Source organism: Leptonotus elevatus, chromosome 4 (assembly GCF_054856555.1).
Source record: "Leptonotus elevatus isolate MCC_2025b chromosome 4, RoL_Lele_1.0, whole genome shotgun sequence".
NCBI lineage: Eukaryota > Metazoa > Chordata > Actinopteri > Syngnathiformes > Syngnathidae > Leptonotus > Leptonotus elevatus.
Window position 1 is genome coordinate 19483893 of NC_141242.1, and position 16987 is coordinate 19500879.

The following is a 16987-nucleotide window of genomic DNA, read 5'->3' on the forward strand; positions in this document are numbered from 1 at the left end:
CCACTGCATAACTCATGACACGTGCACACCAGCTTCATGTCTTGATTGAGTTAGCATGTTGTATTTGTTACAGTACACCTGCATCGCTTTCAAACCTGAACTTATTGGTTCAAGTTTGAACCAGCACAATTTCAGGAAAGCACAGAAAGCCAGCAGGCAGTTGTCCTGATGAAATACTTGAATGGGATATGAAGAGTCCAGATAGTTTTGTCATATGGAAAAAGAACATTATGAATCAGTGAGCTCCTCGCTAACATTCTTCAACAATCTGGACATTACATTGAGGGTTTTATCACCAGCGACAGCGAGTCAGCACTCACACTGCAGAAGCATCAATCAAGGTATCCTATCTGCCCTCTTTTATAAAGGCAGGAGTGTCTTCTTTACTCTGAAAATCAAAAAAAAAATCATTCTTGCACTAAATCTAGAAGCCAGCTTCAGCCTCTGATTTTGAACCCCCAAACAATACAATCGGTTTTCCACCGGCCAAGGACCGTCTGGTGGGGCACCGTCAATCAGTCATGAAATCTTTCTTATGCTTTTTCCTCCACAGAGGTCACGAGAGGTTTGCCTGCCCAGCAGAGCAGTGCCAAAGCCAGGCTGCCACATTCTGGGCTCATGAACTTCAGGCACCAAGAGGAGGAAATGTCCTGTCCTCGTCTTGGTGTTTGCATGCATGTGCACAGTGTGAGTATTTAGTGAGCTTAACTACTTTGGTGTGCAGCATTTAAAAACACGATGAGGTCATCATTATTAGTGGTCTGTTTGGCTGAAGCATGGAAAACTGTGACAGCGTTGGTCACGTAAATGGAGGAGATCTCCTTGCCACTTGCACCATTTAGTCTGTCAAACAGTCATAAAGCAGGAGTTCACGGCACCACAAAACTTTGAGTATTTTCAAGACTGTTTTGTTTGCATGAGTAAACTTCAAACCCACAGTGTGATTGACCTCATCTGAACTCCGGAATTAGAGAACAACTGTATCGGTACATTGGTGAGGTCGGGAAGTGCTCTGTTACCTCTTCATGTTCATTGTTTGATGACATGCAAATCATTATTTATGCTGAAAGGTCAATTTGTCAAATGCAACTAGGTTTGGAAAAAAAAGTATTTTTTTATTTTTATTGTTTTTTATTATTAATATTATTTTTATGTTTTAATTTTGTATTCGTTTTGTTATTTAAAAAAATTAATATATATATTTTTTTTAAATAAAAAAATACAATTTTAATTAATCGCATGACTACTAGCTAACTCACGATTAATCACAAATTTTATATCTGTTCTAAATGTACAATAAAAAAATTATAGGTTTTCACACTCTTGTTAACAAAAGGGGGGGAAATTTTAAACTAATAGAAATAGTTCAAATGAATTTATGACGTCTATAGCCGTCAATGGCGGTGAATGAGTTAACTTAATCCAGTGATGCTGGTCAAACTCAGGTCTCATGCCGAGGTTCATGACTAAGCGAGCAGGATGGCTTTTCGAAAATTAAGAAACATCCCCGATATGTAGTTGAATGTCCAACGTGGCACTCAGCTTTCACTTTTCATCTTTCACACCACACACACATCTGGGAAATCTGCATCTTTGTGAACTTTGTTGAGGCATACTAATGTCATATAATGACAATGACATCATCCTGGGGGGTTTTCTCAGGCATTAGCAATCACTACCCGTAACCAGAAAATACCTCATAAGTGTTTTCTCCAACAGAGTAGTGCGCCAGTTGATGACTAATCTGACCTTTTTTGCTCGAATCAGGTGGAGTGCTGCGACACATTTAACAGACACTGGTTCGTGACAAACGATCAGGCCGCCTTCCATCAGTCAGAGTATAAACCCTGTGGCCATTTGCCATTCGGTTCAATGCTGCACTGCCTTCTGGGTAGTCTCTCTCTGTTGACTTATCCTCGTGTTCCACAAATAGAGAATAACTGCTGCTTTCAGTGTAGAGGCTTGAACTCTAGCACTGAAGTACACTGTTCACTCTGGAACATGTGAGCACAAAAAAGAAATAAGCCTTTAATGGGATGCTTGAAGTTCTTAAAAAGATTTTAGCTTGCTTTTATGTTGCTTAAGGCTGTAAGCAAAACTAGTTTACCTTCAATTTCTTCTTTCATTAGTATTACACACTAACAATTGTTTACTGCATAATGAGTTCTATCTTAACGTGATAAAATAACATCTTGAAAATGTACAGCCAAGTTTTCAGTTAAATCATTTTGATTTTGCTGCATCATTATCTTCTGATAGGAAATTGCATTGATTAAAAATTTGCACCATCCTAACGGCTTATTTGAATCAACTATAAATTGTGCATTGGATGTATTGAGAAAGAGGATGAATTTAGAACATGGAACCTTTGTACCATGTAAGCAAAAAATACTTTTGAACAAAAAAAAAGATATCTTTTAACACAACATCTAACAGTTTGTAGCTACTTTCTTGTGGATACACTTTCAACAAATAAAAAAGCACTTTGACGCCCAGTCTGACCAGGGTATGTAATTAGCCATGGTTTTATGGTCCGAGAAAAGCTTGCAAACTGCAATGTTTAAAATTCTTAAAGGTGCGTGAAATTGACCTTGACTGGAAAAAAGGTGTGATCACATCCTTTTAACTCAACACTAACTTTTCTGGCTTTTCACTTCTAACTTAAACACTTACTAATACAGGGAAAGTTAAACAGATTTTTTTTTTAAACTAATGTTTAATAACTTGAAAGTTTGTATTTGTCCTGTGTATGGAATCAGGTATTATCACCAGACCATTAAAAAAAAAGTTCTGATTTTGAAACGGCTGTCACGAAGTCACACGTCTAATAACGATGTGTCTGCTGGTTTACAAGGAAAACACACCAGCTTTATAACCTCCAATGTGACCCAAAATGTCATATCTGTTGCATCCTCAGTAATTTCACGTCAAAGACAAAACCTCAGAAGGCTGTGACAACTTGAACACAAACAGGAATGAACATTCCCGAACAGGATGAGATAGAACAGGATCTTACACAAAAAAGAAACAGGGGTGAAATGAGAGGCTGCATAGTATTTTATTTTATTTTTATAAAAATGATGTTGCAATCCCACATTGAAGAAGCCAAAAACAGACCATTGCTCAATTATTCTATAAAAAACAAAAACAAGACTGGGCTGTATCATCACCAAAGCTATTTCAGTATAATAAAGTAGGTTAAAGGTTAGTGTAAAGTGAAAAGGATTGTGACTGGCATAAAAGGATTAGAGGCGGGTAACAGAATACTGTAAACTCATTTGTGCGCCTTATTATCCAGGCTTTGAGCATGATTTATGAGGTGCTATATGTATACAACACCTTCAAACCCCAATTCCAATGAATTGGAGGACATTGTAAAACCTAAAAAAAAAATAAAAACAGAACACAATGTTGTGAAAATATTTTTCAACTCTATTCACACAATTACACGATACAGATATTTATTATTGAAAATGTATCAATTGTATTTTTTATTTAATATTATTATTATCAATAATTATTGTATTCTGTTTTTATTTGCGTTTTATACAACATCCCAACTTCATTGGGTTTGTCCTTAGTTAGTCAAATTTGGCACATAATTATACACACCTGAAGTGAAGCCCAGAAAGCAGAAGACAACTGAACAGATTGCAGAGCATGTTTATGGATCAAGAACAAATATAAGTACAACCTAAACACTCATTTATCAATTAATTAACATATCAGTTTGTTCTGAATTTGTTCATCTTACCCACATTTGCTTCTTAGTGTTCGTTCTGGATGAATGGAAATATATTACCACACGTCTTGAGTCTTCCCATGAAATTTGCTTTTTGACACTGCAAAAGTGAAGACTAATTTATCATTTTATTACATTTTCATACCCTGTAGTTGTAACGCTAGGATTTATTTTTATGTTTTCGTCAACACAGCATTCTTTCTACAGTTTTAATTATTTAAGGCCTCATTACAACACAATCTAACCACTGAGACAGCTGTTTTGGCCAAAACATAACTTGTTTTACTCAGCCACAGACTATAAACAGGAACTCCCCTAATTAAGTGTCAGTTTTCACATTCTCGATCCTGTCTGTCTGCGTGTAACACAAACAGGATAATTTGCTCGTTAGCACAACTTGCCAACTAAGTAAAGATTTTGTAATAATAAACCTGATGAGTTGTTGTATTTGCTGCTTATTTATGTTCCAAATGTTTAGCATGACCTAATGGTACATGGTATTTAGCTCATTCACTGCCATTGATGGCTATAGACGTCAAAAATTATTTTTGAGCAATTTCTATTAGTTTAACATTTTTCCACTTTTGTTATCAAGGGTTTGAAAACCTAAACAAAAATGTATTGTACATTTAGAACAGATATAAAATTTGTGATTAATCGTGAGTTAACTAGAGAAAAAAATATTATTATTTTTTAAAGAAAAAAATATTAAAAATAAAAAAATTATTACAATTATTATTATTTATTCTTTAAGAAAATATTATTAAAAATTAGGGGCGTCAGGCGATTAATTTTTTTTAAACGTAATTAATCGCATGACTTCACTAGTTAACTCACGATTAATCACAAATTGTATCTGTTCTAAATGTATAATCATTTTTTTCTAGTTTTTTTTTTAAACAAAAGTGGAAAAAAATGTTAAACTAGTAGAAATTGTTCAAATGCCGTCAATGGCAGTGAATGGGTTAAAAATGACCCATGAGGACATGCATGACACAGTAATAATCTTGTTATGTACGTTTTAGGCATCTCAATGCCTACTATATAAGTCTACTGTATTCTTTTTTGTCTAACACATGAATTTGTTCATTTAAATCGGCAATGCTGCAATCTGTTTCAATAGACAACTCCTCTCCCCATGAGCCCGTTAAATCAAAGTAACACTATATCCTAAAACATCTACTATGAAGGATAGAATAAAGAGATGTGCACGTAGATCCAAATTTAGCCTCATGCTCACCTATTAGCTACTTATTGTGGTGGCTTATGCACCACATAATCAGTTCCCCACTGGGATTTTATTTTCTGGCCTGAGTCATAATTATCAGGATGAACTCAAGAACGATGGATTAACCCCATGGAATTGTCAGTGACCATCTGCCTGTCTGTCCATCTTTTGGCAACTATTCCTAATCTGTCTCACATGGAATTTAACTCGAAATGGAACATTAGAAATGCTCTCATTAAAGAAAAATCCTTTCAATTCCCTTTTTACATTCATTGATTGTATTAGAACTACTTTCGGAAAACTAACGCATAATAAATCTCAGTGTTGAAAAACAGTAAGATACAGTTTCTCCTGAATTCACAACGGAAGAAAAAGGGTTAGTAAGATGTTAAAAGTAATATCATATGAAGCACGCAGGTTGTTTTTTTTTTTTCATTTCTAGGATGATTGCACAAGTATCACGCACGCCAGTGATTGCTACAGTTCACTCACAGATCATTTGAAAAATTTATGATTTATTGAGCAGAATGGAATTTACAACGACAGAAGCATAACGGCACTGCTCTCTCGCTGTTATTCAAGATCTAGGATGTAGTTCAATAGCAACACATAATGGTGAAGGTCTGCACTATAAACGTTACATTACCTAGTTACAGACGATATTATTATAGCACTGTTAGCACTAGACTTTTACACGACATACGGTATGTGCCTACATACATTGAGCAGATTACCAAAAACCTACCCAAACACACAGATCACACAAAAACACAGGTCTACTGAAAAAGCCCAGTGCCAATTAACAGTCAAGAAGGACATTTGTTTGTGTTTGATGTTAAACAAATGTAGGTCTGCACAAACCCCGGGGCCTAAAAGAGCTAATCTGATGCCTGTCTGATAGTTACATCACCATGTCGACGGCCAACGGTCAACTCTATATGTTGTGTGTCCAGGATCCGAGTCCAGGCTGCTTGGCAAATGCTGAAGACTCACTCGTGTTTTTGTCATGAGACTATTGCTACCTCAATGTTTTCATGCAACAACAAAAAAATATATAAAAATAGCTATAGCTACTATACACTGATGTGGGATTAGAGTTTCAGACTGAACTTGATCTTCACTAATTCATCACTCTCTAACGTCCACCCACAAGTCTCCGTCTACTCGTTTAATTTAGAGATTGGTGTGCATAATGCTGCAAGTGCAATTTAGTGCTGCTGCTAAATGACAGATTAATCACGCTGGTGTGAGCCGATGTAATCCGATTCCATTCAAATTCATTCTGGGCAAATCTCATGTCGTCATACAGTGGGGCTTTAGTTTTAGGCAGTCTAAGGCAGACATGAGCAAACACACGCAGCAGCATCCAACCAAAAACGCACAGCGACCTTTAATAAACACTACAAATGAAAAAAAGGTGCATTAAGTGGCCACAACATTAGGAACACCTGCTTATTGAGTTAGATTCAATGCATGTTTTTTCCCCCTTCAAACATAATCAGTTTTGATTGCTTAATTGTTGATACATTTCATATGCACTAATTTATAAGCATTTAATTATTTTTTGTGGCTATTTACTCTCGTGCAACAAAAATCCCTGTTTCTAATAGCCTCTCATAGTTCAAAAAGGTAACATATTAGAACCACATATCAGTGTATGATTCTTAAACCACTACAATAATAAATGTATTATTAATTAATACCTCTACAATCAAACCTGACATGAGTAATTGTGTTTAAATGTATTTGCATGTTTTTCCTTTCTTTTTTTAATATCAGTGGCGAACCAATTTTGATTTACAATCCCGACCTGGCTGCAGAAAGCACAAATGTAATGATGTGTGGAAAGGTTGCATCTCTATTTTATATTACAATTAAACAATAATGTTAACCCGTATATCCCTTGTGAGTAAAGAAAAGACCATGCTTATTAATCTCTCTCTCTCTCTCTCTCTCTCTCTCTCTCTCTCTCTCTCTCTCTCTCTCTCTCTCTCTCTCTCTCTCTCTCTCTCTCTCTATTATATATATATATATAAGCCTTAATATTTCTAAATTTGGATAATTCTAATGAATTTTTAGAAATGAATTTATCCATACAAATACATTTGTTGAGTTATGGTAAATTGTAAAATACAAGCTTTTAAAATATACATTCAACAACCTATTTCTAAATTAAATAATTGTTTAATTTAATTTAAAAAACAATCAAATTAAAGCAGTTGAAATTATAATTTTTTAATTATTAAATATTAGTTAGTTTATCTATCTATCTATCTATCTATCTATCTATCTATCTATCTATCTATCTATCTATCTATCGCAAATTAAGAAACACTTAATTTTAATTTGGTTCCGTCATTATGTTATTCCGATCTGAGGATGAATCCATCATGTTTTCATGACGATTGGTTTTCCTGACTTCACCCCCCTCTCTCCCTCCCCCCTCGACTTGCTCGACAATCGACTTGCTCCCTCGCTCGCACACCAAACTCGCTGCGCTCAGTCAGACCTCTGCAACTTTTGCAGACTCCTCACTCCACAGACATGTCGTACAATAGCTGAAAGTCAACCTGTCATCGTGGCTCGTCCTGGGAGCCTGCGGAGAGCAAGCCACGCAGGTGGGCTCATCTGGATCGTGGTCGGAACCGCCGATTGAAAGACGCCCCGGACCGGATGGGAATTAGGAGCCTTTTCGTCACTAATGAACCGGGCCAGTAATGCAGGAGACCGACGCGGTACTCTCATCTCTCGTTCAAGATGGCAGATTTTTATTGAGTTTTGAACGGACGTCTCTATTTATTGTTTGCCATGAATAACAGAAACCCTTGCACCGATGGCCCCTGTATACGAAGGTAAGTCCTGCTGTTATCATTGAAACCAAGCGGGGGGATGCTTTGCACCCTCACGCGCCTGTCTTCGTTCTGTCAAATCATTCAACATGCAGTGTTTACTTTTGCATTTATTTCAGACACTCGGCTTTTATGCTCTCGCTACTTGGTGGTCACATTTAAAAGACGATCTGCACTGTCAGACAATTCTGCATGCTTTTACATAGAAGAGTCATTATGAAAAAGAAACACCTGCAAAAGATCCCATCTGTGCTCTTCGAATGAATTAGAAAAGGCACACGGAACGATTGCTGGCATTCCAATCGCCTCTCTTTGTTGCATTTCACATTTATGTTCAATTGAACCCGAAAAGCATGCACATATGGTCTTGCTGATTCCACTGTTAAAAAAAAAAACCAATTCAATTTGCTACGTCTGCAGCGATGTGCCCGTGACTAATTCAATTGGACGCCACCCATTAAAGCTTATCCGTTTGCTGTCACTTGGTTGCAATTTTAAAATACTGTCACACTGACGAGTGTACTGTATTTCACGAGCAGCAAACTCAACAATCGCTCATGCAATCGTGCTTAAATGTGTTGTAGATGGAAACCAATGCAATCGGCCCATTCAAATTCCTCGTACGATCCGCAATTGGCGATGCTCGTAGTGAAACAGATGGTTGTTTCTAATTTCAAAACGTACTAGTAATGCTTCACTCACTAGCAGCTAGTAGCCTGCATCCTTTAGATGCCATCGAGGCTCTCTCACCTCTTACAGTGTTTTTTCCCCTCTTTTTTTTTTTTTGAAGCGCAGCACGCTTGCGTTCCCACCGGAGCCTTATGCAAATGAGAATGCATCACAAAGCAAATAATGACCCCTGATGTCTTTAATATTTGTTTAGCTTCATGTTCAATATTTTCCCTTAGTTACTCCATAGTCCCTCTGCTGGCATCAAAGGGAATCTCTTTGTTTTTATTACCATTCACAAGGAGTGCAGTTGAAAAGTAGAAAGGATCGTCCTGAAACCGAATTGTTAAGCAGCATCAACTGTGTCGCTTATTGAAAGATTGAGGTGATGGGGCTTTGAGGCTGTCCTGACATAAAAAGGAAAGTTGAATGTGAGATGTCCGTGCAAAAGTTAATTAGTGTAAATTACATTCCTGGCTTTTCCTTTGCCTCTGAGGGGGACAAAAAGACACCAGGGGAATTAATTATCTTGACTGTTCCCCCTCAAAGTTGGAGAAGGTTGTTATACTATGTGCAGCTGTCATGGAAATGACCAGTCTCCTTTGGAAACATTTTTGGTGGCCTTGAAATAAAGTAAAGGCCCATAATGTTGATTACTTTCCCTTGGCTACAGGTTGGCAACGAGCACCTATTAGCCTAAACCTGTATGATGAACTATTTCCTCTCATTTGTCGTTAAGAGCAAACACAAATTTTCAGGGGAGATTTACACAAGAGCAAAAGAGAGATATTGTTAGTTGTAAGGATTATGCAAAAACGACATAACCAGTTACATACAACTTTGAAAGGTGCAAAACATATGCTCAACTACTGTCTCTGGATTTGCAGAACTACTTATTACCTTTGCAAAGCGTAACGATGACCCTCTTATTCAATACATTTTGGTCCAGATTCGTATACAGTCCAGTGGTTCTGGGTTCGAATCACCTTTGGAAAGTTTGCTTGTTCTCTTGTCTTCAAGTACTCTGGCTTCACCATTGTTAGGTTCACTGAAGACTCTCAATTGTTCAGAGACGGAAATATAAGAGTGAATGGTTGTTATTATGTTACCTGCGATTGGCTGGCGACCAGTTGGGACTCCAGGGAATATCTAGCACCTCGCCACACTGGGAATCGGGATAGGCACCAGCTCACCAGCTTCACATAATGAGGACGATAGAAAATGGATGAATGGGATTTGAGGAACCAACCCCCCACTCCCCATCCCAGAATTCTAAACCTTTTATTATTGAGTAGTACTGTATTATTTTTGTTAAAGCGGAAGCCAACCCCAAATTTTTCTTCCCAATATGTTGTATGTGCCCCCACTTGCCTAAATACAACATTGTGATTAATATTGTGCTTGTGGAATACGAATTAAGCGGGCAAATTCCATCCGTTTTTATCCATGTCAGGGGGCCTCCATTTTGTTACTTGTAGTCGACTGAAAATGTTCATCAGTTGCTCAGGGCTCAAGTAAAAACCGATCACGGCTCAGCTTCAGAAAACAGGTGAATTTTTGCCATTGACTGCCCCTTTAGAACCGAACCATTCCAAAAATGTACAGTCAATTCATTTGACCCAATCTGTTGTCACTTGTAAACACACAGAAAAAACAAAACAAAAATGTGACACTCACCAACTTTTTAGCTTTTTTTTTTTTTCATTTTTAAGAGGAATTTAGTTTGTTTTTCTGTTGTTTCAATTATATTTGAACCATTCCTCTCACCCCAAAACAAAATAAATGGTACAGTCCTTTCAGTTGTGTCACCCCCCATGGGCCCACTAACACAGCGGCAAACGAACACACACAAAGACGACGCTTCAGTTTATTTCTGTTTGCCATTCGATTTACGATTGAATCATTCCTCTCAAACCGAGGTTAAAAAAAAAAAGTCCATCTATTCATTTTACGTCATCTTCTGTGAATCAGGAAGTGGCCTGCGAACACACAGATGGACAAACACAAATAGACGTTTTTCTCACTGGTATTAGCCGTTCAATTTTGTCATTTTAGTTATTTTTGTCCATGTTCCTGTTGCTTTAACCTAACCCAAGTGTATTTGCCATTAGTCCAAACAGAGGGTATTTGGAGTTTCAAGTACATGCGCATGCAAAAGCTTATAACCGTAGCTTGTGTATGATGTTTTCACCTGTTTGCTCAGTAGACATCTGCTCACATTATTGCTCAAGCAGTATTCCGTTGAGGATTCATTCGTTCATGCAGGCAGATGGGAAAAGTGTGACTCAGACCCCGCTGAGGACGAAGGTGGTACCGAGCACCGCAGTGTCAGGAGCAGATTGATGTTTGATTAATCCACACACACAGCCACAGATTTGGACTTTTTACATTGTGCGTTGTATACAAAGGGGAATGTTGGTGCGGGGAATGTACCCTGCCCTGACTTGGAAGGAAGTTTCTCCTCCTAGGACAGAGCGACTTTCCCAGAAATGACTCCCAACTGCATCTCTCTCCTTCCTCTGCTCACCCTTGTTTGTTGTTGCTTGATTGATCTTTTCCTCATGGGCTGCGACCCAGGATTACAGTCCAAGGTTGTGCCTTTTTAAACCTTGATTAGAATTGCAGGAAGAGCTCTGGGGGCTTTCGTAGTCCACGGCCGGGCCACACCTTGTAGGGATGGATTCCCAATCTTTCAGAATGGTGTATTGAGTTCAGGCCTGAGGACAGAAGAAAATGTTGACAGGAGATGATGTGACACATAAAGAGCTTACATGGAAGAGCAGTTACTTAGGTTAGGGTGACAAAACATCCTCTTTTGCCCGGACATGTCCACTGGCGGCCAAGAGATTTTTTATAAATTCATTAAAATTCGTTGCGCGACAAATAGGAGGCGGCATGCACTGTGTTGGTAAAGTTAAAGTTATAGTACCACTGATTGTCACACCCACGTAAGTGGGGAGAAATTCGTTCTCCGCATTCGACCCATCCCCTGAGGGAGCGGTGAGCAGCAGCAAGGGCCGCGCTCGGGAATCATTTGGTGATCTAACCCCCCAATTCCAACCCTTTATGCTGAGTGTCAAGCTGGGCGGCAATGGGTCCCATTTTTATAGTCTTTGGTATGACCCGGCCGGAGGATTGAACCCACAACCTCCCAGTCTCAGGGCGGACACTACCACTAGGCCACTGATCTGGTTTAACGCAACTGGTAGACTGCGGACTGCTCCCAAGTTGATTGCGAGTGGTGTAGGGTTAAAAAAGGCGGATTTTGTGTGTCCGTGTTTTTTTTTTTTTTTTTTTTTAAGGAAAAAGTAGGTTAGCCTTTTACTTACCTCGCTTCGTGAGCATTCAAATAAGGTCTTGAGCTGTATCAGTGGGCCAGAATGTTAGCTCACTGGTAGTGCTCTGCGCTCCTAAACCGGTGACATGGTCGCAAATGTGGGATTCCCACCCACTCTCTACATAAAAACAAAAAACAAAAAAACATTTGTCGTTTTACTTTGTAGTACTCTATGCTTTGTTTTTGTCTTCTGGAAAGATTATGTGGAAATTGTTTTTGTGCGTGGATATGTTGATCCCAAAGCTGCTTGATCAGATTTCTCATATTCTTCCACACCAAACTCATCTTACCAAGTACAGAGGCACCGTCCTGTTGGAACAGAAAAGGGCCTTCCTCAAACAGTTTTTGGACACGTTCCATAACTTCTGTTCATCTTTTCAAATGCTCCCTTTGGTCTGTTTGATGAGGGTGGCCTGCTCAGAAATGCCTCTGAAAATGGATAAACCATTTGAAAGGAAAGAAATAAAACCTCCCGATTTTTGTGCTACTGATTTGCTAAACGTACGTGCTATAAAGACTTGGAATACTGTATTTGAGCTCTCTCAAAGCAATTCCAGAGTGGGAAGGGTTGGACAAAACAGAAGACATCAGGGTGCCGCAGGAGGACCAATCTTGAGTTTGAGAAGTGGCTTTTTCAAAAGGGTCAACTTAGTGGCTTGAAATATATAAGTTTTTTTTCTCTGTTTCGCATGCTCTCTGCAGTCACTTGAGTCTCCTGTTTTAGTGCTCCTGACACATTTTGCGCACCTCTGGAAAACTCTGAAAGCATGGCTTGTCTCGACCACATCAGTTGCTGACAGTTCATTTAGATCAAAGTGGAGGAGTGTGTGTTTTGAAGGGCCCTTCTCTCCTTTAGCACTGTTGTTGATGCGTGGTGTCAGTTTGGAACAGCTGCTTCTGGCTTTGAGGAGAAGTAATGGTCCCCAGTAAGTAGGAGTTGGTATATTGGGCATCATACCAGTTGCTCTACCTACAGGGCTTCAATTAATGTGCCAAAAGATATGTGTTTTAGTACAGTAGTAGTAGTTCATCTTCACAATCCAATGATATTGTTGCTTTCATTTAACAATTGTAGCTGTAGTTGCTGTTTACAAAAAGTTAGCTGAAGAAATCGAGTACGCCACTGTGACATTAAACATTACATTAAACTGTGCAAGCGTACCTAATGATGTGGCCGACGAGTCTACAGTATATTCAAGAGTAGAATTGCACAGAACAATGCTTTGTGTACATAATAGTAACTGAAAACACATTTGTTTTTTGCCCACTGGGAAAAAGAAGATTATCTATGATTGCTTGCTTTTGCTTGTGTATACTTTATTTTGAAATGGATTCGTAGCATTTAGGAAACTATTTTCTCCTTATGCCAACCCGCTAAAAATGTACCCCTTTGTAGTTCAGGCATCAGCACGATAAGAGGAGAAATATCTGATGAATGTTGTTCTTTGTCGCTAAATGTGATACCGCCAGTAAGTGCTCAATGGTGTAATTAGGTACGATAGAGAGAGTTTCTGTACCGTCTGATACATCCTGTGCTTTGATGTGAGCCGCAGTTCAAACAAAGAGTTACACGTTACCACAAGAAAGTGAGCGAACAAGACCTGTTGTTAGGTCTATTAAGCAATAATTACACAGTGATCCCGAGAGCAGCAATGTCAAAGTTAATCGCACAGGGGGCCAAAACTCACACACACTTCAGGTCGTGCTCCGAACAGGATACAAATGTATTGAACAGACTAAAACTAAATCATTTTAAACATGAATGTGAAGTGTTGGTGTTTATCAGTGAGGTGCCTCCCATGTGATGTTTTGTTCGTTTTCAACAGCTGCTCTCACAGATAAAGTGCTACCAAAGATACTGAGCAGAGTGTTTAAGATGCATGTACACGGAGCTATATGTAATGATCACAGGTAGCCTTTCGGTAAAACAGCTTACGGGATTTGAAGTTAGTGTGTCAACAGTGCGTCACATTAAGCCATTCAAAATATATTGTAATGTGGTAGACAATCAAAGGATGCGGCATTTCTCAGCATGCTTTGCTGTTATAATTGTCAAGTTTGACTGTGTTATCATAACTCCTTAATTATATGGTATTTTGTACAGACATCATTTCTAATTGTGAACGGTTAAATTATTGCTAGTTTTAGTGACGTGAATATGGCACCCTGGGTTACCATGTTAGTGCAATTAATGACACTCTGGTCTCTTGGAGGCATGGGCCGATATTAGTTTCTGATGGTATGACAACCGTGAGCAAAAATATTGCTATCATGGTATTAAAATTAAGCTCTAACATGACCCTTTAGGGGGGTGGATATTTAAGTAAAAAAAATTTTTTTTATGAATAATATTAAGTACAGAAGAAAGAAGTATCATGTTAAGTATAAATAAATAAATGACTAAGTGAATGTTAACCTTCTTAATAAGTCACAGTGTCCCTCCATTAATGTTGGTGAGCTGTTTTTAGAGCAGACCTGTGGGCTACTCCTATTGTCCCTGAGGCTAATTAGTACCCGCTGGCACCTTGTGTTTGCAATATCTTGTCTTGCTCCCTCCCTCCTACTCCTCCGTTACATGCCAAGAAATCCTAAGGAGACAAAAAAGTAAAGTACCATCAGAAGAGAAAAGGAGGTATCATTACAGCAAGTTTTAGCAGTTGAAACTTTTTAAAAAACCATGGTAAACCGTCAAACCAGTAGTCGGCCCATGTCTAGTCTCTTGTAGAATTTGGGAACCGATTGTCTGTTTGTTTCAAATGTAAAATAGGTGCGCTCGAGAACAATAAAGACAGCATCCAGTGTATGCTAATGCCCTTTTTTATGCTGGCTGCCAGGGCCAGTCCCGTGTTATGTATCAAATACTTCCCACAAGCCAGATGTGATTGCGTACCGGGTCGGGAGTTTGTATGCCACAGAGCATGAAGGTAACTTTCTGTGCTGATCTTGTCAAAAAGGTTTTGAAGGGTGCATATGTACATAATGCAAACTTTAATTATAATATTTCACATTAGCCGCCAGCCTCTCAATTCTCACACATGCATGATGTTTGCCTGCCCCACCCCCTCCACATATCTTTTATCTGTCCCCTCCATCCTGCACTGTTTGTTGATAAGCTGTGAGGCCATTGGCCAGCACACATGGTGCCCATGTGACACTTTAGCAGAAGCCCGATTGCCAGATTGTACAGCACATGTAGTGTGCGTGTGAGGTGTCTGCGTGTGCTGGTTTGATAAGATGGTCTGGCTACTGCAGCTTTTCTGCCCTTCTTAATCATGTCCCCCTCCACCCATTAAGTTCCCGCCATGGTCGACCCTTGGTTTGTCCGCTTGCTTTGTTCCATCACTAATCCTGCATGCCAAAACCATCATGTTGTATTTTGGAATGCATTGTCCCAATTCATAATCCCTTTGTTTTTCTTTGCCTCCCATTTTTCATCAGATGTGTCACTCTTTAAAAAAGATGTTCTGGCTTGAGCATCGAAAACGTTCAGCCTTGTCCACTTGAGTGATGTGTGTAACACTATACAGCAAGTAACAACTTGAACACCCGTAAAGAATGTACCATTATGTGAAGAACAAGTATCTTTTATCTATATTATAGATAGAAATATCAACAGTTTTAGCGTCCACATCACAAGCCAAGCAAGCTTGCACTCCTGTCGCGAGCTGCCCGCTCTGAAGGAAGTGGAAGGGAGGGCTGTTTGCGGCCTCGTCACAGATGGCTGCAGGTACAGCGCCATGCTTGGCTAATAACCAAAGAACTTCAAAGCTCAGGCGAGCATTCAGGCCCATTACTGCCCAAAGCCAGGAGGCCAAGCAGAAAGCAACAGACAGCACTCGAGTCTTGTAATAGCATCAGCAGGCTCGGAGCACGACTTTGCTCTTTGTTTGTGACAACACAGACACTTAGAGACACATAGTTTTATTCAATTCCTGCTCCTTTTTTTTTTTTTTATACCTTGTGTTGAGTTTTGGGCTGCAGATACATATTTTTAATAAGCCATGAATATGTAGAATATTTTTTAAATATTTATTTATTTATTTTTTATTTCTATATCTTCATTCAAAAACAGAACAGAACATTATTAACAGTGCAGAGAATGCGTAAACATAAATTAATTATGATTCAATTCCTGGTTTGGTCCATACCATGTCAGAAAATGGGAAGAAATGTTGATAATTGTTTCCCAAAGTGAAAGAACATTTTTGCAAATGTTTTATGTTGAAAAATCACAAAGGTTATCCAATCCAATCCAAGTCCAAATACCTGAAGCCCTCTAAAAAATAATAGTTAGCCACCACTGCAATATTGAGGTATATAGAATTTCCATGATTTGCAACCTAAGTGAATGTCTGTTCTATGTAAGTAATAGGCGATAACCAATGACTTAATAGTAATTTGTTAGTTTTGTTATTACAAAAAAAACAAGTTCCCTTTTAGCCTCCTGGTGGGGAAGACGGCCGTCAGCTGCATCAATAGCTAATGCTAAATGCTATCTTGGTTGACTGGTCAACAGCGCTAAACCTTTTTTGCCTGGTCCCGACAGCTGTTGGAAGCTGGCTGTTCCGTTTACTTTGCACCAGTCACGCATTGTAACATTGGAAATATATCGCTAGAAAGTTTAGCTTGCGTTGTCTGACCAGCAGCTAGCGACCGCAGTGGATAGTAGGACTACATTTCCCATGATTTTTAGATACGAAAGCAGGAAGTAGTTCTAGTTCAGGTCAACGACTGCTATGTAAGTCTGGTGTCGGTACCAGATGGTATCGGGGTCGCTAACGATTAGATGCGGATGACAACGCAAACGTGAATTTGGAAGTAAATAGGAAGGAATTTAACAGTTAAATTCCCTTTTAATTGGTTTTATCGTATGAATCGCTATGAAAACTGCGTGATTGACATACACATGGCAAAAAACGTGACAACGGGAGAGGGTCTGTGTAATAGCAGGACTAAACGTTGTTGATGAAATCCGCCGGGAGGTTTGGTTACCCTAAATTTACAGTGAGTGAAAAGGCAGCCATCCATCCCGTACCAACTCAAGCACATTGACTTTTTAAAATACTTTACTTGCATGCTCCAGTCAAACATAGCACATTGTCCTGAAAGAGGTCCCGGTGAGGTGACACATTTCAATATGTGGCGGAAATGTTGCCCCATAT

General features: G+C 39.0%; 1 protein-coding gene across 4 annotated transcripts in view; it reads left to right on the forward strand.

The window, feature by feature from the left end:
• Positions 1–7459: 7459 nt before the first annotated feature.
• The window catches only part of hipk2 (homeodomain interacting protein kinase 2), a 78640-nt gene continuing 69112 nt past the window's right edge, over positions 7460–16987 (forward strand). For all 4 annotated transcript variants that reach the window (XM_086073105.1, XM_086073104.1, XM_086073107.1 and 1 more), the window contains exon 1: positions 7460–7822. In XM_086073105.1, the coding sequence (XP_085929231.1) occupies positions 7804–7822 (19 nt within the window). In that variant the 5' untranslated portion in view covers positions 7460–7803. The remainder of the gene's footprint in view (positions 7823–16987) is intronic.